The sequence below is a fragment of the Saccopteryx leptura genome, chromosome 3, assembly GCF_036850995.1.
Source record: "Saccopteryx leptura isolate mSacLep1 chromosome 3, mSacLep1_pri_phased_curated, whole genome shotgun sequence".
Lineage (NCBI taxonomy): Eukaryota > Metazoa > Chordata > Mammalia > Chiroptera > Emballonuridae > Saccopteryx > Saccopteryx leptura.
The window spans coordinates 369,733,740-369,755,253 of NC_089505.1; the positions used below are offsets into that span (position 1 = coordinate 369,733,740).

The window sequence follows — 21,514 nt, forward strand, 5'->3', positions numbered from 1 at the left end:
GATGCTGGTGATCAGCTCTCTCCTAGCACCCTGCAAGACACTGGGGTGCAGCCCGTAGGCAGTGAGAGGCAGGACACAGGAGTAAGGACGGGAACAGCGCCCCGAAGGAAAAGGGGGTTACACTGGGAGTCTATGTGACAACCTGGCCCCTGGCAGGAGTCCTGGCTGTCGGCCAGCCACTCACGCGCGTTAGCCCAGTGAGTCCACAGCGACTAGGAGATTACTTTGCCCACTTTACCAAACGAGAAGATTAGGACACAGGAAGGGGACGTTCCTGGACACCACCCCGCCCACGCGCTCACATGCCTGCCCAGGAGGCCACCATCCGACCTGTGTGGTCAGCATCATCGTCTTACTTTCAATACTGCTGTAAACACGGGTCCCTACACACAGCACCCAGAAATGTTCAAGGCACATATGAGAAGCAACTATGAGTGGATGCTTCCTGCCCCCTGCCTTTCTCTCTCTCTCTCCTCTAAAATCAATAAATAAAAATCATTTTAAAAAAGTATAGAAATAATGTGGGTGATTTTCTCTTTTTATTTCAGTATCTTCTAAATCCTTTGAAATGAACTTTTTTTTTACTATGAAGGGAAGAATAATTTTTTTTTACTATGAAGGGAATAATTAAAAAAAACAAAACAGACTCAAAGGGCAGCGCTGCCCATTGGCACAGCCCACATCAGAAAAAAATTCCTTGTAGACGCCGCTGCATGGGGTGCTGGGAGGGGCGGCGCCTCCTGAGATGACAGCAGCTGATCCCCTGCCCGCCCCTTGTCAGTTTCCACACGCCACCAGCCTGGGGCTCTGACTGCACAGAGTGTCTACAGTGTAGCAAACAGAGCATTCAGTAGCAACTGTTACCAAGTCCCTACTGGCTCTGGCACATACTTGGTAGCAAATTTGTAGCAACTCAAACATTTACACGGCTTCACCAACAATATTCTATAACAGAAGCTAGGCTTCTGACTCCTTAATTTGTTTCAGATTTTAACTGCAACATAAATAACAATCTCATTTTCCAGAGCACCTATTACCCTCCACAAACATTCAACTCAATTTCTCACACTAGAACAGGGGTCGGGAACCTTTTTGGCTGAGAGAGCCATGAACGCTACATATTTTAAAATGTAATTCCGTGAGAGCCATACAACGACCCGTGTACATTACACATTATCCAATAAAAATTTGGTGTTGTCCCGGAGGACAGCTGTGATTGGCTTCAGCCACCCACAACTATGAACATGAGTGGTAGGAAATGAATACATGAGAATGTTTTATATTTTTATTTTTATTTATTTTTTTGTATTTTTTTTCTGAAGCTGGAAACCGGGAGAGACAGACAGACTCCCGCATGCACCCGACCGGGATCCACCCGGCACGCCCACCAGGGGGCGATGCTCGGCCCCTCCGGGGTGTCACTCTGCCACGACCAGAGCCACGCTAGCGCCTGGGGCAGAGGCCAAGGAGTCATCCCCAGCGCCGGGGCCATCTTTGCTCCAATGGAGCTTTGGCTGCGGGAGGGGAAGAGAGAGACAGAGAGGAAGGGGGGGGTGGAGAAGCAAATGGGCGCTTCTCCTATGTGCCCTGGCCGGGAATCGAACCCGGGTCCCCCGCACGCCAGGCCGACGCTCTACCGCTGAGCCAACCGGCCAGGGCCTGTTTTATATTTTTAATGTTATTATTTTTATTTTTTTACAGAGACAGAGAGTCAGAGAGATGGAGAGACAGGGACAGACAGACAGGAACAAAGAGATGAGAAGCATCAATCTTTAGTTTTTCGCTGCGCGTTAAAACACCTTAATTGTTCATTGATTGCTTTCTAATATGTGCCTTGACCACGGGCCTTCAGCAGACCGAGTAACCCCTTGATTGAGCCAACGACCTTGGGTCCAAGCTGGTGAGCTTTGCTCAAACCAGATTAGCCCACCCTCAAGCTGGCGACCTCGGGATCTCGAACCTGGGTCCTCTGCATCCCAGTCCGACGCTCTATCCACTGCGCCACCGCCTGGTCAGGCGTTATTTATTTTTTTTAATTAAAGATTTGTCTGCGAGCCAGATGCAGCCATCAAAAGAGCCGCATCTGGCTCATGAGCCATAGGTTCCCGACCCCTGCACTAGAAGAACCAGAAGCAAGGACACAGGAGACATAACCAATAATGCTGTGTAGCACGCACGGGGCCCTAAATGACTGGGCCGGGTACTAACCTTCAGAGGACAGAATAGAAATGGCACCCTGAAGGACCGGGTGGGCAGGAAGGCTTAGGGACGCGGTGAGATTGAGAGCACTAAGTGACAGAAGTAGCCGATGAAGACAATGTTTTCACTGTATACAGTACACTAAACACACCTATCAGTTCTCTAGTTAGGACCTTAGTTTCTCCCAGGGATACAGGTCAGCCATTCTAAAACGACTTTCTGCGTATCCTAGGTCTGAGCAAACAAGCAAACACATTGTGCAGAACAAGAGCCAGACTTCTCGTCAATCTGATAAAGAAGTTATCAGCAAGGAAAGGGGAAAGTTAGGATAAACCCTGTGGTATTGGACTGGCGTCAGAACTACCAGTATGAACTCACGGTCTGTAACATACACAGAAGGACACGTGAGCACCCAATGCCCAGGTCTTCCTTTCTCGCTCCATCCTCCAACAAAAAGGACAGGGCTCCTGACGAAGTGTGCAGGGCGGAAGCACGCAAGGTGAGCCTGGAGCAGCCTGTGGTCAGGAGGGAGATACTCAAAGACCAGCGAGAGGGGGGAAGTGGTTGTTGAAAGGGCACAGGCATCTCAAAGAGTTCCCATGCCAAGGTCACATAAGGTGAAGACTGAGGAATTGTCACAGATTGGAGAGAGCAAAGGTCACATGATGACAAATCAAGGTAGGTCCCAGGTTAGACAGGGCATGTCCAGAAAGGAATATCTGTCAGGCTAACAGCCAAATTTGAATGAGATCAGATTAGGTGACAGGACCATGTCAATGTCACTTTCCTGCTGTTGATAACTGCCCTGGGGTTTCATCGGATGCTAACCCGGGGAAGCCAGCATGCAAGCTCTATACTATGGGCACTTTCCTGTACACTAAAATTATTTCAAAATAAGTGGCTAAAAGGATATTTACAGATGAAATACTAGGATGCTTCAGGGGACAGAGGGCTGGAACTGGGAAAGAAAGAAGTCAGGGCTGGGCTGAGCTGCTGAGTGACGGTCACGTGCGGGAATCCTGTATTTTCTCTCTACTGTGTTCATTTGAATTTTCCCTCATTGAAAAGGCCTTTAAGCCCTGGTCGGATGGCTCGGTTGATTACAGAGTCACTCTGAAGCACAGAGGTTGCAGTTCTATGCCCAGTCAGGGCACATACAGGAGCAGATCAATGTCCTTGTATCTCTCTCTAAAATCAATAAACAAATTATTTTAAAGGCCTTTAAGGCCCTGGCTGTTTGGCTCAGCAACAGAGCGTCGGTCCAGTGTGTGGAAGTCCCGGGTTCGATTTCCGGTCAGGGAACACAAGAAAAGCGACCCTCTGCTTCTCCACCCTTCCCCTTCCCTTTTTTTTTTCTCTCTCTCTCTTTCTTCCCCTCCCACAGCCATGGCTCGAATGGTTTGAGTAAATTGGCCCCGGGCACTGAGGATGGCTTGCTCCATAGCCTCGCCTCAGCTGCTGAAATAGCTCAGTTGCTGAGCAATGGAACAGCGGCCCATATGAGCAGAGCACCACCCTGTAGGTGGCTTGCTAGGTGGATCCCTGTCCGTGTGCATGTGGGAGTCTGTCTCTCTGCCTCTCTCCCTCCCCACCTCTCACTTAACAACAACAACAAAAAAAAAAGGTCTTTAAAACTTCTCAACATTTGCAGACTCAGCACAAATCTACTCACTTCTATTACTGCATTGCTTCACCAGCTATCCAAGCCAAAAATAAACAAACAAACAAAAGTCCTAACAACCAGATTATCTTCCAGACACTGTCCTCCCCCCGAGCTCCACATTCTCTCTGCCCTCTGTCCAGCCACACCGATGTGCCCCTTGTGAGGTCTCCATGCACTGCCCACCCCACAGCCCCTGGGCTCCCCCGGAGCACACAGAGCAGAGGTGCACCTCTCACACCTGTTCCCTGGCAGTGGTTCTGGGTTCAGACCACTGTGCTCAGGGCGGCCTCTCCCCCAACAAGCCTTGCTCCGGGTCCCACTGCCTCCCGCTCCTGGAACAGATGCTCTCTGCCCAGCTGGAACTAGTCACCTGCCACTCCCCATGGGTTTGCGGGTGACCATTCGATTCACATCCGTGTTCACAACTCAGCGCACCAGGCAGATGCCATGTGGGTCTGCACCCTTCACTGTTTCCCCAGCACTGGGCACGCCGCCTAGCTCACTGTGGGCTCGCAATTGTCACTCAGAGGGTGAACTTCTGTGACATCAGATACACACGCCTGAATCAAGGGACTGGACTCTCGCGTTCCTTCCCACCTGTAAGGTGCGTTTATCTTTCCTGAGTTCATCCAGTGGTCCCGGTTCCCAATGTACCCTGCACTCTGACAAGAAATAAATATACCTTACAGCTAGCTGTTAGGTAGATCTGGGCCAGACATGCTGAACTCGAGTATTTTTCTCCATTTTGGCAACTAATAAAACATGCCCAAAATGGTTTATTACATTCATTAAAAACTTTATTTTCTAGCCCTGGCCGGTTGGCTCGGTGGTGGAGCGTCGGCCTGGCGTGTAGAGGTCCCGGGTTCAATTCCCGGCCAGGGCACACAGGAGAAGCGCCCATCTGCTTCTCCACCCCTCCCCCTCTCCTTCCTCTCTGTCTCTCTCTTCCCCTCCCGCAGCCAAGGCTCCATTGGAGCAAAGATGGCCCGGGCACTGGGGATGCCTCCTTGGCCTCTGCCCCAGGCGCTAGAGTGGCTCTGGTCGCGACAGAGCGATGCTCCCGAGGGGCAGAGCATCATCCCCTGGTGGGCGTGCCAGGTGGATCCCGGTTGGGCGCATGCGGGAATCTGTCTGACTGTCTCTCCCCGTTTCCACCTTCAGAAAAATACAAAAAAAACCAACAACTTCATTTTCTAAAAGGCTGCGATGACTTAGGGTTGGTGAGGATGTGAAGAGAATAAAACCCTAGACACTGCTGGCGGGAATGTGACCTAGGGCAGCCGCCGTGGAAAACCGTCCTGGCAGCCCCTCGAAAGCCACACAGAGCAGCAGGATCCAGCACTCACTCCTAGGTGTGTGCCCAAGAGAAATGAGAACGCATGTCCACACACCAACTTACACAGGAATGTTCCCAGCAACACTGTTCGTGACAGTCAGAAGGCAGGAGGCACCAGGTGCCCAGCAGCAGAGGCGTGAACACATCGTGACAAAATCACACGCGGGTCCCTCGACCGGAAAGAGGAACACAGTCCGATACAGCCCACAGCATGGACCTTGAGGAGCCAGGCAAAAGGTCACGCACTGTATGCTTCCATTTATATGAAACATCCCGATTAGGCAAATCTCTATCGACAACACTCTGATGGTGGGTGCCATGGGCTGGGGGAAAGGGAGGAGAGAGGGACTGGGGCCCGGGGTGTCCCTGGGGGTGAGGAGAGTGTTTCGAACTAGACAGAGGCAAAAAGCACTGTGGATCTGCTAAATGCACTGAACTGTTCACTTTAAAATGGTTTATTTTATGTTACATGAATGTCCCCTCAATTAAATGAATAAATAAATAAGTAAAAGGCTATGAGCCCTGGCCAGGTAGCTGAGTTGGTTAGAGCGTTGTCCCAACACACCAAGGTTGTGGGTTCAATCTCCGGTCAGGGCACATAAAAGAATCAACAAATGAATGCCTAAATAAGTGAACAAATCAATCTCTCTCTCTCTCCCCCTTCCTCTCTCTTTTTCCCTAAAATATATAAATTTAAAAATAAATAAATAACTAATTAAAATTCCAAAAGGCTAGCCCTGGCCAAATAGCTCGGTTAGTTAGAGCATCGTCCTGAAGTGCAGAGGATGCGGGTCAGGTCCCCGGCCAGGGCACACAGAGGAACAGATCCATGTTTCTCCCTCTCTATCTCCCTCTCCCCTCTTCTCCCTTTCAAATCAATCAATAAAATTTAAAAGTGTTAAATGCTATATTCCATTTTGAAAGAAATTCCTCTCTTTGTAAAAAAGCACCTATCGTTTGCTTTTTCCCCGTAGCTAGCAGTGCAGACACACTGGGGCAGGCCCACCCGGTAGTGTGAGGGCAGCAGGGGGCCGCGGGGGGGGGGGGGCGGGGGCCGCAGAGGTGGGGGGGAGGGCCGGGAGCAGCCCTGGACAGCGCGGCCCAGGAGGCTGGCGGGTTTCTGGACAGGAGGAAATGAAAACGACCATCTCACAGCCTCAGTCTGACAATGACCATCCGGAAAGATGACTCTTCAAGATTCTTTAGCAACCATCGTTCAATAACATGGACTTTAAAATACCTATTTCAATACAGTGTGCAAAAATAAAATAAACCCGCTCTCCCAATAAATGTTTATTGGAATGGCACCAGGCACCTCAGAAAGCTTTGTTGGGTGTCTTACAAGCTGCGACTTACATGTCATCCTCAAGGTGTGTCAAGTAGGGGTGATGGCAACTCCGAGCCCACAGGGCACCACCCTGGCTGCCCCCATGGCGGGCGTGGACAGCCTGCTCCGTGCCCTTCTCCACAAAGTGCAGACATGCCAGCCATTCTCTGCACGCTGCTCCAGACAGCCTGGACCTCTCGGCACCGGGCAGCTCAGGGGAGGACATTCCCCGATGGCACGTGACTCCACTCTCTCAAAAAGACAACCTACTTCTTTGCTTTTCTTCAAGACAACCCTCCCCCCCAATTAATGCCATACAGAACTCCAACAGCTTTCCAACCAAATTTCTCATCACTTTTCTATTTAACTTCTTAACATTTATTTTTCAGAGAATCTTCACCCAGGACATCCCTCCTGAGTCCTCTTCTAGAACACCCCGGAGGCAGAGCGGCTCGCCAGCTCTGTCAGGGGCGTCCACGAGCGGCGTGGTACTCCAGCCTCGCTGAGGGCGCCCACGTGGCTCAGTGTGGCTCCCCCCACTAGCGGGGGGCTGCAGTTACCCCATTGCACAGACGGGAGCACCAAGCTGCAGACAGGCTCGGGAGCCTCCTCTGGGTCCACAGCCCCGGCAGGACGGCGGAGAAGCCGTGCCCGCCCAGCACTGCCACCTCTGGACAGTCTCCTGAGGGCACGACTTCGTTCAGGACCCGAGGCAGCGCGGGGGCTCAGCCTCAGCACCTCCAGGTCACCAGCCAGGCTCGGGGGAGGGACTCCTGTCCCATGCCCTGGGAGGCCTGGGGGCTGAAGGGAGCCTTCCCGCGTCTGTCCTCCGCTGTGCTGGATCCCACCTCCCCAGGACATTCACTCCTACTTCAGTAAATCATCTAATAAGTGGCCCCATGGTCCCCTTCTCTCCAGGCTGAACACGCATCAGCCTGTGTACCAGGCCACCCTCTGCTCCAAACAGCAGCCGCGGGAACCCTCACCGAGACCACAGGCTCACGAGGCGAGGCGTGGGGTGCAGGGGTCTGCACGGGAACCCTCACCGAGACCGCAGGCTCACGAGGCGTGGGGTGCAGGGGTCCGCACGGGAACCCTCACCGAGACCACAGACTCACGAGGCGAGGCGTGGGGTGCAGGGGTCTGCACGGGGACCCTCCACCAAGACCGCAGGCTCACGAGGCGAGGCGTGGGGTGCAGGGGTCTGCACGGGAACCCTCACCGAGACCGCAGGCTCACGAGGCGTGGGGTGCAGGGGTCCGCACGGGAACCCTCACCGAGACCACAGACTCACGAGGCGAGGCGTGGGGTGCAGGGGTCCGCACGGGAACCCTCCACCAGGACTGCAGGCTCACGAGGAGTGGGGTGCAGGGATCCACACGGGAACCCTCCACCGAGACTGCAGGCTCACGAGGCGTGGGGTGCAGGGGTCCACACGGGGACCCTCCACCGAGACCGCAGGCTCACGAGGCGTGGGGTGCAGGGGTCCACACGGGAAAGAGCAGCAGAATGGGCTGGAAATTCAGCAGCGAGTGGAAATTCAAAACTCTACACAAGTTTCGAGTCACTGGATTGAACTCTGAAGCAAGAAGCAATGCCTCTGCATTCAGTGAGTGAAGGACACACCCTGGCAGGGGCTGGAAAGCAGACAGAGGTGACCACGCTAGCCCTGGTGGCCTTGACGAAGGAAGGAGACACACTCACAAAAAGGGACCGCCCAGAGCTCCTCTCCTGGGTTTCTGAGAATCACCTTAAAGTCAGCACCTCTGTAAAAGGAGAAGCCCCCCGCTGCCTCTGTCCCTGACCCCGGCCACCAACGGGGCCACTCTACAGTCACCGTGTAGGAACGACGAGCAGAAGACTGTCTCCCTCCCACCGGGCTGTGACCGGACCCGTCTTGTGGAGACAGAGCCCATCGGCGTGGCCCCTGCCCACGTGACCTGGCGTGAGAGGCCCCACCTGCCCTGAGTTCCGTCTACACAGTTCCACCGTACAGCACGGTGCTCGGGTCTGTCCCGGCGGCTCCACCGCACGGCACGGGGTCCGGGTCTGTCCCGGCGGCTCCACCGCACGGCACGGCGTCCGGGTCTGTCCCGGCGGCTCCACCGCACGGCACGGTGCTCGGGTCTGTCCCGGCGGCTCCACCGCACGGCACGGTGCTCGGGTCTGTCCCGGCGGCTCCACCGCACGGCACGGCGTCCGGGTCTGTCCCGGCGGCTCCACCGCACGGCACGGCGTCCGGGTCTGTCCCGGCGGCTCCACCGCACGGCACGGTGCTCGGGTCTGTCCCAGCGGCTCCACCGCACGGCACGGTGCTCGGGTCTGTCCCGGCGGCTCCACCGCACGGCACGGGGTCCGGGTCTGTCCCGGCGGCTCCACCGCACGGCACGGCGTCCGGGTCTGTCCCGGCGGCTCCACCGCACGGCACGGTGCTCGGGTCTGTCCCGGCGGCTCCACCGCACGGCACGGTGCTCGGGTCTGTCCCGGCGGCTCCACCGCACGGCACGGCGTCCGGGTCTGTCCCGGCGGCTCCACCGCACGGCACGGCGTCCGGGTCTGTCCCGGCGGCTCCACCGCACGGCACGGCGTCCGGGTCTGTCCCGGCGGCTCCACCGCACCCATCACTGCGCAGCGGCTGCGCGTGGGCCATGCTGACGGGGCAGAGGGGCGTCCTGGACGGAACACAGGAGCCACGGGCGGCAGCATCAGGCTCCGCCTGTGACCCAGACTCAAGGCAGCCGCCACCCTGAATGCCCTCCTGTGCCATGGCTGTGACCTGCGGGGCCTGCAGAGGCGGGCAGCGAGCTCCCAGAGGGGCTTCCTGCCATCTGAGTTCAGGAAGAACCGCAGGACGCCCCGCCCCCGGCCCTGGCACACCAGCCACCAGGCTCCGGCTCCTCAGCGCCAGGAGAAGCACCCGAGCCGACTCCTGCCCCCCCGGCCCTGGCCCCGCCCCGCCCCGGCCCCGCCCCCGGTCCTGGCCCCGCCCCCGGCCCCGGCACACCAGCCACCAGGCTCCGGCTCCTCAGCGCCAGGAGAAGCACCCGAGCCGACTCCTGCCCCCCGGCCCTGGCCCCGCCCCCGGCCCCGGCCCTGGCACACCAGCCACCAGGCTCCGGCTCCTCAGCGCCAGGAGAAGCACCGGAGCCGACTCCTGCCCCCCGGCCCTGGCCCCGCCCCGCCCCTGGCCCCGCCCCCGGTCCTGGCCCCGCCCCCGGCCCCGGCACATCAGCCACCAGGCTCCGGCTCCTCAGCGCCAGAAGCACCGGAGCCGACTCCTGCCCCCCGGCCCTGGCCCCGCCCCCGCGCAGCTCTGTGTCCTGGAGCTCAGCGCTGCGACACCGGGAACGGACCTGGAACACCGCACGGACACCGCGCCGTGTGCAGCTTCCCCGGTGGGACTCTCCACACAGGCTTCAGGGACTGTGAGACTCACTCCGGGGCGGCGTTACCTGCATGCCCGAGTCTGGCTGGCGCTAAGCCTCACGAGAGTCCTGTTTGTTGCTACAGGTTCCTAGACACACACACACAGAACGACGTTCACCGAGAACTCCTGACCTCGGTAATGACCTTCAGAAGTCCCCCCCTGCCCCAGTTCCGAGTGGAGTTGCGGACAAGCTGTACCCAAGGCACCTTGGCACCCAAAATGGCAGCAAGACGCACAGCTGGGAAGGAGTGTATCGTTCCGTCAGACTGTGTGCTTTCTCAGGAGAGGGAGCCACAGGTAAACTCACTCCCCTGGTCCCCTGCAAAGTCCCCTGCAAAGTCCCCTTTGGGACAGCCAGTCTCACCTCTAGAAGCGTGCCCCCCCAGAGCCAGCGACCCTCCTCTCTCGGGGCTGCCCTCCACCGTCTCCAGCACACAGCCTCCCTCCCTCCATCCCGTCCAAACGAGGGGGCTCCCTGGGGGCTGCCCGGCTGTTTCCTACCTCCTGTCCCGCCCCCACTCACCGCCAGTGAGCTTCAAACTCGGCCCACCAGGGTGAGCACCTGCGCTGATTATAAAGTGTAATGTCCTGCGTCTTCAGGGCAGAGAATCACCTTCAGGTGAGTGACCAGCTGCTGGCTGTGGGCACCAGGCTGAGCCCTGAGGGACCCCGGGCCCCGCCTTCCACCCAACCCCTCCTCCTGCGCCCAGCTCGGCTCCTCAGAACCTTACACTCTGTCCACGTCGCACGGGACTCGGCTCCCCGAAGTCTGCTGGGCCTGCATTCTTGTTCTGTGAGTGTGTCCCAGCTGCCAGTAGCAAGCCGGACACAGTGTAATTTCACCCTGTCCCCTCCTCACACCTCACCCCATCAGGATGCTCGTTCAAACACTCCACCAGTGAGGTCACCAAGACGGGGGCAGCCAGCTCCCCCTCACCGTCCCCGTACGGACAGACAGACGGACGGCGTCCTCTGGGCGGGCCCTCTGCTGGGTTCCCAGTCAGGGTTATAAATCCCCGGGGGGAAGACAGGAGAGACCCCCCCCCCCCGCACAGACCCATACGACACTCACCGCGGGGGAGCCCCAGCACGCCCCACTCCATCCTCACGACAACCCAGGACCACCTGAGCATCCCCGTTTCCCCGGGACAAAAGCTGAGGCTTAGAAGTTACATGATTTGCCAAAGTCACAGAGCTGGTGAGGGGCGGGTGGGGGCCCAGATATCAGTGAACACCCCTGCTAGGGAGCTGCCCAGGAAAGTGCAGACGAGGCCCAAACCCGGGCCCAAGCCAGAGAGCCGTGCTCTGGGTGCTCAACCCCACGCGCTCCCTCTCTGAACCACAGCCCTCGCACCCGAGGGCCCGTGCTGGGGCCCCCACCACCTCCCACAACCTCCCCATTCCCCAAGCACTCCAAGGTAAGCCCCACCTGCAGTACTGTGGGGGTGCCTTTCTAGAACAAGCCTGGTCACATGACTCACCACGTGCCTCGCACATGGGGCCTCTCACAGAGCGCCTCGCCCCTTCAGATTTTATGAGGTTTTCAGCAAGTGCAAAGCCTCCCGAGAGTCCCAGAGAGCCAGAAACGCACTGGGCAGGGGGACCGCCACCCCGATCTGCAAGACAGCCCTCAGCACGCCAGGTGGCCCAGGGAAGTAACTGTGAGTGCCACGTTCACCTACAAGTCCCCGGTTTAGATGACAAATGGCAGTCACCGGAGCACAACTCTACCCAAGACAGGTGAGAAAGGCAGAGTTTGTCAGGAAGAGTGAGGGCCCAGAGGACCAACAGCAGCGCCGGGTTTTTACACTTTGAGGGGAAACCGCAGAGAAATGGTGGCGCCTATGGTGTCGTAACTGCCTAGAGGGCAAGGAGGCGGCCACACCCAGCGTGTGCCTGGGCGGGGACAGCGGGCCGTCAGTGGAGGATGAGGCAGCGACACCAGGGACAAGGTCAGTCTGTCCACCTGACGCTACAGAGCCAGCCAACCAAGACAGGGGACAGCAGTCCACTCATTTGGACAATCAGAACAGAGAGAACACACAGGAGCGACCAGGGTCCCTCACGATCTCCACACATCATAAAGCGTCCCTTCTACTGGACAGCAGGGTCCCACTGCACGTGGGGGTTACAGACGCAAAGCGACCTGGGCGGAAACACTGCTCACAGTCAACGTGTCAGGATGAAAATCACCAGCAACGGGGTCTGCAACCACGGGCAGCACCGCGCAGGGACCTTGAGCAATGGGCTCCCTTTTGGAACCTTCTGCAGAAAAAACGGGGGGCGGGGTGGGGGAAGGGCGCAGTCTGAGGAAAGGAGGATTTTAAACCTTAAATGGCTTCAAAGTCAAGAGCAGGGGAAGGCAGGGAGGCTAACTTTAGCATCTAGGTTAAAGAATCTCAAGACATAAAACAAAATTTATGTGAACTTTTAGTAAAATTCTGGATCCAAGACCACCAACTATAACCATGCTTCTAGGAGGAGAGAAACCGACCGCGGCCCGGTAAGCATGACCACGGCACGGGTTTGAGCGTCCCAGCCTTCAGACAAGGCGCTGAAGTGTGGGGGCGGGGGTAGGGCTGGGACACCCTTTAGAATACTTCTGCAAAGAGAAAGGGGAGTGGGGCAAGGCAGGCAAATGCGGGAACTCTTTTTTAATTGATTTTTTTTTTTTTAAGAGAAAGCAGGGAAGCGGGGAGAACGGGAAATATAAACTCGTAGTAGTTGCTTCCTTTATGTCCTGTATGAAACCAGGCAAGCCCGGGGTTTCGAACCGGCGACCTCGGTTCTCCAGGTCAATTCTTTATCCACTGCCACCACAGGTCAGGCAAGAGGGGAAGGGGAGGGGGGGAGGAAGAGAGAGAGAGAGAGAGAGAGAGGCAGGAACATCGATCTGTTCCTGTATGTGCCTTCATCAGGGATCAAACCAGCAACCTCTGCACTTCGGGACAATGCTCTAACCAACTGAGCTCTCTGGCCAGGATGGGAACTCTCGATCATTGTTGAAGCTGATGGATGAGAGAGCGTTGTACTAGTCACCCAACTGTCACGTATTTTAAATTAGTTTTCAATGGAAACTTTTTTTAAAAAATCAAGTCTTGGCCCTGGCCGGTTGGCTCAGCGGTAGAGCGTCGGCCTGGCGTGCAGGGGACCCGGGTTCGATTCCCGGCCAGGGTACATAGGAGAAGCGCCCATTTGCTTCTCCACCCCCCCCCCCCCGCCTCCTTCCTCTCTGTCTCTCTCTTCCCCTCCCGCAGCCAAGGCTCCATTAGAGCAAAGATGGTCCGGGTGCTGGGGATGGCTCCTTGGCCTCTGCCCCAGGCGCTAGAGTGGCTCTGGTCGTGGCAGAGCGACGCCCCTGGTGGGGCGCATGCGGGAGTCTGTCTGACTGTCTCTCCCCGTTTCCAGCTTCAGAAAAAAAAAAAAAAATCAAGTCTTACATTTTGAAGGTTCACAATAACAATTCAAGAAACAAAAATATATTCTGTCAGATCGGCACATGATAGGAGGGTTGTGTAACTCGTAAAAAATATACTCACAGGCACTGTGAACATTTTTGACACTGAAACTAGAAATAACAAAAATATCCTGCATCTTAAAAAAACATGGGTTTTGGGAGTTGAGGCTTATACATCTTTTTCTTGCCCCTTTATTTAAATCCTTCTTCAAAGTTCATAACTAACCCAAAGGGACTTTGTACAACTACCAAAACTTCCAATCGGGGCAGAGGGCCACCTGCTGCAATGGCCCGCGGGCACCATGAGTGGGGAGACCCGGTCACAGATCCACTGAGGTGATGGAGGGTGGGGGAGAGGTGGGGTGAAGGGAAGTCAGACTCCACCGTGCAAGCTGTTGATTCTCAGAGTCACCATCCTCTTTAGACAACTCTCAAACAAGCCTAAGGGGTCAAAGGGTTACTCTGTAGCAAGTCTGGGAGGAGTAGAACACAGCTAAGCTCAGTGGAACCAACCATCACCTTGCAGAAGGCATTTTGCTCAATCTAAGATCTTTAAGTGGTTTTTAAAAATAACCAACACAGCCCTGGCCTGAGGGTTGGTTAGAGTGTAGTCCAGGTGCACAGAGGCTGCCGGTTCTAGCCCTGGTCAGGGCAAGTACAGGGACAGACCAATCTCCCTCTTTCTTCCTTTCTTTCTTCTTCTCTTTCTCCCTCCTTCCTTCCTTCCTCCCTTCCTTCCTTCCTTCCTCCCTCCCTCCCTCCCTTTCTCCCTCCCTCCCTCCCTCCCTCCCTCCCTCCTTCCCTCCTTTTCTCTCTCTCTCTCAAATAAATGAACCAATATAAAAAAATAAACTAATTTGTTCATCTATGAAGGTTCAGGGTCACTGGAGAACCCATCCATCCTAAACCACTAACTCTTTCGAACAGTTCAAAAACCTAGAAAATAGCAACATACCTAATTATAGAGTCCAAATATTAATTCACACATGTAAACAGCATCTGTAAAAGGCATAGCACAGGCCTACTGTGAACTCTATTTTTAAAAGATTAATTTACTTGATAAGTTGCTTAATAAGTGTAAGGGACAAAAACTATGTGTAATTTTTCTACAATCCAGATCGAACATCTTCTCATTACCCTGAATTAGCAAACACATCTTAAAGTTTCACTGAAAAGAGCTATTCCAAAAATTCCTTTTCAACAAAATTAAAAGCTTGAATGTGTAGAATAATACTGCACAGCCTCACCACCGTATAATTACAGCTCACTTGCACAGCCTGAAAGTTGGGTCCAGTCCCATCCTGCCATTAGGTAAAAACTATCCTACAGACATTTATTTCCTCCACCAAAGCTGGCCAATTCCAGGGCCGGCTTATCTGTGAACCACCAGCCTGCTCCCCACCACACCACAACACCGAGGCGCGCACCCAAGCAAGAGTCTTCCAAAAGCAGTTAGTTAGTGAACACAAGCGAGCCTGGAGAGCGAGCGGGTGGACCAAAGCACTTTAAAAAAGTAAAACCAACGAGGGCACACCACGGTGCAGGGCACACAGTAAGTAAGTACGCTGTGCCCTGTGAGCTCTTCTGTCAACGATACCTGTGCACGCTCGCGCACCGACCTACTCTAGACCTAACAGATATTTCCTACTGTGGGTCAAGGTCAAAAAGACTGACAGCCACTTATCTAAGGCGAGTGTACAGAGAGTCAGCTTGGGGGATCAGATAGATCGTCCTAATGCTCGCTGGCCCTACGACCTTGGCAAGGTCTTAACCTCTCTGAGCCTCTGTTGTCTGCCTTTAAAATGAACACCACCAACTCAGTGTGAGCTGTCCAATGGATTCAAGAGTGGAAAACCCAACAGAAAAGCTTGACCTTCTCAAGGTTCCTCACTTCCTCCAGGCCTTCAACTTTTAAACTAATTATCTGGAAAAAAAAAATGTACCATGTAGTGGCCAACACCCGCTGGGTCCTTCACAGGAGTCAGCTGGGAGAGCCTCCAGCAAGTCAAGTTGGGGAGGGGCCTCCCGCCACGTCAGGGAGGGGGGCCACCGCCCAGAGCCTCAGAAGCCACATTTGCCCCCAAGACCACGACAACAGAGACCAGGACCCTTCCCCACAAGGGAGAAGTCCTCTCCCAGGCAAAGGGTTAAGTCAGTTTTTAATCAGCTTGCTGGCCTCCCTAAAAGTTGGTCAGATTCCACCTTGGAGAACCTTTCTAAGTGACACCAGGAAAAAGGGGGGGAAAAAAAAGACACTCAGAAGTCACAGACATAGAGACTTTTGTAAACAGACACAGCAGCAAAAGACCACCTCAGGGACCAGAGTGGATCAGGAGGGGCTTCCGGACTCCGTTTTGGAGGTCTGGAACAGGTGGGGCTAGGACCCCACGGACAGGCAGCGGTGGGGGGCCCAGAACAGGAATGCACCTAGCAGGGCCAGGACCACCGAGCACGGAGTCCGCGGGGCCTGCAGCCCGCCCGCCTGGCGGACAAAGGGGACAGGCAATGCCCTGTGCAAGTGGCAGGGCCAGCGGGAAATTAGGAGCCACGTGCCTGGCGGGAGACTGAGAAAGCTTCACAACACTGGACTATTTTCTTGGTCCAAGCAAGTCAACCGCCCTTCTAACTATGCATTTTTAAGAGGGGGTCGGAGAGGGGATGTGGTAGTGCTTTTAGCACTTTTAAGTTTTTTCGAACTTTTCCAAAGAAAGAGAGTCTGACTATGACTAGCAAGCAGGAGTGTTGGGGTGTTGGGGAAATCAACACATCGCCCTTTACCTCTTCTAGTAAACTGTAAAAGGCAATTCGCACTTGAATAAAGAGACGGCGTGTGTGGAATCAGAATGGGCCGCACGCGGTTTCGGGGTTCGGGGTGCCGCCGCCCAGCCCTCCCGGTTCCCGCAGGAACCGGCCACCCCCGGCCTCTGCAGACTCGCCCTCGGAGAAGGGGCCGCACAAGCGCTGGCAACGACCAAACCGAAACCGAGCGCGCTCCAGGCCGCCGCGCTGCCGCCGCCCGCGCCCCGCGCCGGGACCCGGGCCTGCGCTCGGCGCCTGCAGCCCGCAGCCCGGCCTCCCCGCCCGGTGGCGGCGCAGCGGCCCAGCCGCGGGCCTCGGGCCTACCCGCGTCGCCCGCCGGCCCTGGCCCCGGCCCGAGAGCCGGCCCGCGGGGCCCCGGCGGCGACGCGGCCGCGGGAGGCCCACAGCGCGCGCGGCGCCCCGACCCCCGGCCCCGGCCCCTTCGCCCCGGCCCGCGCCGCGCCCGCCCGCCGCCCGCTGCCCGGGCGCGCGGGGAGGAGCGCGAGCCTCTGGCCGGCGCCCCGCGCCCTGCGCCCCGCGCGAGGACTCACCGGGGCCGGCTCCCGAGTACATGGTGGCGCCGCCGAGGGGCTCCGGGGCCGAGGGGCGGCCGCGCGCGCGCCACGGGCCCCGACGCCGCGAGCCGCGAGGGAGCCGCCGGCCGCACGATCCGCCCCGGCGCGGCCGCCTGGCCAAACAGGTTTTACCCGACGCGGCCCGGGCGGGCGGGCGGAGGCGGCGGCGGCGGCGGCGGGCGGGGGAAGGGCGGGCGGAGAGGGGCGGGGCGGGGCGAGCAGGGGGCGGGGCGGGGCGAGCGGAGCGGGAGGAGGCGGCGGGAGGAGCGGAGGAGGGCGACACGGCGCGCGCGCGCGTCCAGGGGCCCCGGCGGGGACCCCGCGGGGCGGTGGAGGCCGGGCGGGTGGGGCTCTCCGGGCCCGGGCCTGGGGGCGGGGCCGGGCCAGGGGAGGACGCCGCCGGGAGGCGGGGGCACTTCTCGCAGCCACTCAGACGGGCGACGTGGCCTCCTCGGGGCGGAGCGCGGCCGGCGCGGCGTCACGGCCCGAGCCCCCGGAGAAAGACGGGGAGAGCCCGCCCTCGTCCGCCCCGCCGCCTCCCGCGCGCGTGAGAAACAGGTTCTGGTTGCTTAGGCGTGAGGGGGCGGGCACGACCCTTCCCCGTCCCCCGCCGCCCGCCGCGCTTGGCCGCGGAGCTGGCCTGGTCCTGGACTCCGCGCTGGCGCCGCAGCCGCTCAGCCCGGCTTTTTTTTCTTCTTCTTTTTTAAGTTATTAACGAAACCTGAACGTCTGGAAGCTTGTCAGTGTGAACTTGAACACTTCCTGCCCTCCCACACGACCGCACAGCCACCTCCCAGCCAAGGACCAGGATAATCCATGTAAAAAATGTTTGTAAGTTTTGGGAAATTTCAGCTGCCGTCAATGATGAGATCAAACTAACAAGCCCATGCCGGCACGCGGGCCTCCCCGGCTCTGAGCGCGGGCTGTCCTCCTGCGTGCCTGTCTGTGGGGCCAGGGCCACGCCTGTGACCGTTACAGTAATAGCTCCAAGGACTGCCCCACCAGTGCGGGGCGCCCTCCTCCTACCCAGATCCTCCGTCCCTCACGTCCCCCTGGACGCAGCGGTTTTCTGGAGCTTTTTTCCAGGGCCACGGGCCTCTCTCAGCAGGGACCTCGTTTCTCCCCTAACTGTGGCTGATGGATTGGAAGCCAATGCTGAAACAATGCCAAGGCGCACCCACCACCTTGGAACATGCTTGCCTGCTCTCGCCTCCATGCCCTAAACGTGTATCACCTGCACATTGGGAGCGAGACGCTGGTGTTCCCGGGCCTAAGGTGATGCAGAGATGAGCCCAGTACAGCCTCCCAGGAGCTCCACACCCAGTAGGTTCACTAGTACGTAGTTCTCCGCAGCCCTCACGGGCATCCCCAAGTAAGTGCAGGAAAACCAGCATTTCCTCCGGAGAGAAATTTAAGCGGACAGCCATCTCCACCAGCTCGCTAGCATGAGTGGGAGTGGGCCGGTCGCCCATCCCTGGCGCTCCTCCTCCCCCCCTCTGCTCTCACGGGGTGGACCTGCGACGGCCCTGAAATGACTCTCCTCCATTACCAGCTCTCCACCCAACAGTCCTCTCCTGTGAACACAGGTCTGATTTGCACTGGCTTTGCTCAAAGCCTTCATGGGCCCCCCATCTCCACCGGCACGCGGCCCAGCCCTTCCACGTGGTTTCCAGCGCCCTGCCTGCTTTGCCAGTCTTCCACGCTGCCTTCCTCGGGGTCTTCCTCCGCAGTATTGTGCCAGCGCGGTTCGGTATCATCGTTTTGGAGACCGGTGGTCGGTGGTGCCCGGAAGCGCTGACCGCAGGGCCCTAGCAGGACAGAGCGCGGCTGTGGGGGGAATGCTCACCAGGACAGGACTTGGGCACCCAGGGCCTGGTCATCCAGGTGCAGGTCGGGAGAGCTGCGCACGTGCATGGGGGGGGGGGGGGAGGAGGAGTGCAGCCTGACCACAAGTCCCGTTTAGCTAAGCACAGTCTACGTCACAACCGTGTTGGGCGATTGAAACCACAAGTCATGCTCACAGTTCCATTGGTAAAAGCCCCAAAGCCGGACTCAGCCCTGCATAATTACCAGTGGAAGCTGGAGTGAGACAAGTGTGGTTACTGTGAGTGTCAGGATGCTGGGTGCTGCTGGCAGGGGGCGTTGTGCTGTGCCCAGAGAGGCCTGGGGCTGTGTGTGGGAAGGGGGCACCTTCCCTCCGCCTGGCAAGTCTCTGAAGCGGCACTTACTTCTTGCACACTTTTCTGTGCCTTCACTGTATTTCACCAGCAATACCAGTCACGACTCTCCTGAACTCAGTTGTCTGTGAAACTACACCAGCGATTTTCAACCGGTGTGCCGCAGGGATTTTTAAAACATGCGATACCTGACTACTTAGTCAGGGGCACTGACCTCTTTTCCCTTTAAATTGTGAAATTAGATTGTCAAATAGAAAAAGAAATTATAACAGCCAACACGATAGCATGCCTGTGTGAATGAATCAAAATTATACTTACTATTTGGCATGTAGGCAAATATAATACTGCTTACAAAAATTAGGGGATATTTTATCGCTTCGTATTCATTTTGAAATATCCTCTAATTTTTGTGAGCAATAATATATATATATATATAAAAGGTCTACTGGAAAGTTCTGTCCGTTTCTATCACAACAAGTTTTGACACGTAAGCACATGTTTATTTGGCGCATGTGTGCCTATTTTTATCACTTAATGTACACATACTGACGTAGCAAATTAAAACAAAGTTGATTCACGTTAGTCTTATGTGTGAAGCGATAGTGTACCCATGGCTACTGATAAAGTTCATTTACGCCACTGTAATTTTTACGAATTTCAACAAGGAAGAAATGCTACAGAAGCATGTCTGTCGCATCTACCATATTCCCTGGACTTAGCATCCTCCGACTATCACTTGTTTTTGTCCTTACACAATTTTTTGAAGGGCAAAAAATTCAAAAATGAAGAAGATGTCAAACAAGCACTGGTTCAATTTTTTGCGTCAAAAGATAAAACATTTTTCAAAAATGGGATATACAAATTGCCCTCACACTGGCAAGAAATCATTAATAATAATGGCAATTATGTTATTTAATAAAGTTTATTGATGGTAAAAAAAATTGTATTTTGTTTTATTCCAAAAACGAACAGAACTTTTTGGTAGACCATACATATATATATATATATGTATATGTATATGTATATGTATATGTATATGTATATGTATATATATGTATATATATTTGTGTGTGTGTGCCACAGAATGTTAGTAATTAGTTTATGTGCCATCAGATGAAAAAGGATGACAATCGTTTCTCTACCCTGTGCACAGTGTCGCCTCCCTGAAATCCCCAGTGACTCAGAGGCCTCCCCGTTTGCGGCTGCTACTGTAACCTCTGGCCTCCAGTTCCTGCCTTTCTGCTGGACGCCCTGATTCTGAGCACACACGTGGGTTAAGTTCTGTTGCGAAGGTTCCTTTGCAGAAGGTCAGGCAAACAGCGTGGCCCAGGCGCTTCGTGCGGCTTTCCTGCCTAGACGGACACGCACGACCCCTGCTGGTGGAGGGGTGCTGTCGCCGCCACCGGTCCTCGAGGGCTCTGGGTGGGGTTCTCCGGCCGAGGCTTGGCTGTGTCCCCCTGTGCCCACCTCTCCCAGACCGCACCCTCCAGGTCTGTGCTGAGGACCCGGCCCCTTCCTGCAGCTCCCATCCCCACAGTTTCAGTGCCGAACTTCAAACCAAGCTCAGCAGCTCCACTCCCCACCACCTGCTCTTCATCCCGTGTAGCTTGGGGCCAACGCTCACACCCAAGAAGACAGCCATCCCCCGCCCTCTGCCTGCACCCTCTCCCGCAGGCAGTGGCCACTGAACCCACGAATGGAGCCCATGCTGTTCTGGCTGGGCCCTAGAGCCCCACACACAGACCCCTGCACCCCCACACCTGCCGCCGCCCACTCCTGCAGGCCTTCAGCCAAGACTTGGATGTTGACTACACAGGGCAGACTCTGGGGCCCCGTCTCTCTCCCTGGCACAGTTCATTGCTTCATATTTTGGGGTCCCTATGCTAGGAGTGCAGAGTCCCCAGGGCTGGTCAGCCCCAGGGTGCACCACCATCCCAGCAGTCCAGACAAGTAAGGCACTGGGGAGGGAGCCACAGCGCCCTCCTGTGGTCATCACGCCCACACGCTCTCACCTCGGAGGCCCTTAAGTTTCCTCAACAGCAAAATGTGGACACTGGAATCATTGGTTGTTCCAAAAATATGTCTGCACGTGACAGAAGAGGGGTTAGGAGGTCAAATAAACTGGGAAGCATGGAGTTAAACAATACTGAACAGAGTTATTGACTACAAGCCTTCTCAGAGCCTTTAACAAAGTATAAAGAATCAGGATTCCACAAAGAGGAAGGAGGGGAACAGTTTGCAGCCTGTCCCCAAACTGCTTGGTAACAGGACCCTTTTATCATAGGGTATCTTCAGGTTCCCTGGAGCACACTTTGGGGAACACTGGGTATCATGGAAGGTAGAAATCTCCCATGATACCTTCCGGTTCTAATAGGCCAAGTAAGTGACTTTGAATAAAAATACTGGCTGTTGGTCTGAATTAAAAACCTGAGAGAGTGGTTGGATAGACAAATATTTCTATCATAATAGGAGCAAAATACACACCTAAACAACATCCATACAGGGAGCCCAGCACAGCATGGAAGCCACTTAGTGTGAATACACACATCACTTT

The 21,514-nt window shown here is 56.1% G+C and overlaps 1 protein-coding gene across 3 annotated transcripts in view; it reads right to left on the reverse strand.

Annotated features, from left to right (window-relative positions):
- The window catches only part of AGO2 (argonaute RISC catalytic component 2), a 94,657-nt gene extending 77,705 nt beyond the window's left edge, over window positions 1-16,952 (reverse strand). For 2 of the 3 annotated variants that reach the window (XM_066379576.1, XM_066379574.1), the window contains exon 1: window positions 16,760-16,949. Coding sequence is in view for 2 of the 3 variants with exons in the window: in XM_066379574.1 (XP_066235671.1) it covers window positions 16,760-16,781 (22 nt within the window). In the remaining variant the exon portion in view is untranslated. Of the gene's footprint in view, window positions 1-16,759 lie in introns of all 3 variants that reach the window. The other variant, XM_066379575.1, reaches the window with a different exon arrangement.
- Between the last annotated feature and the right edge of the window lie 4,562 nt (window positions 16,953-21,514).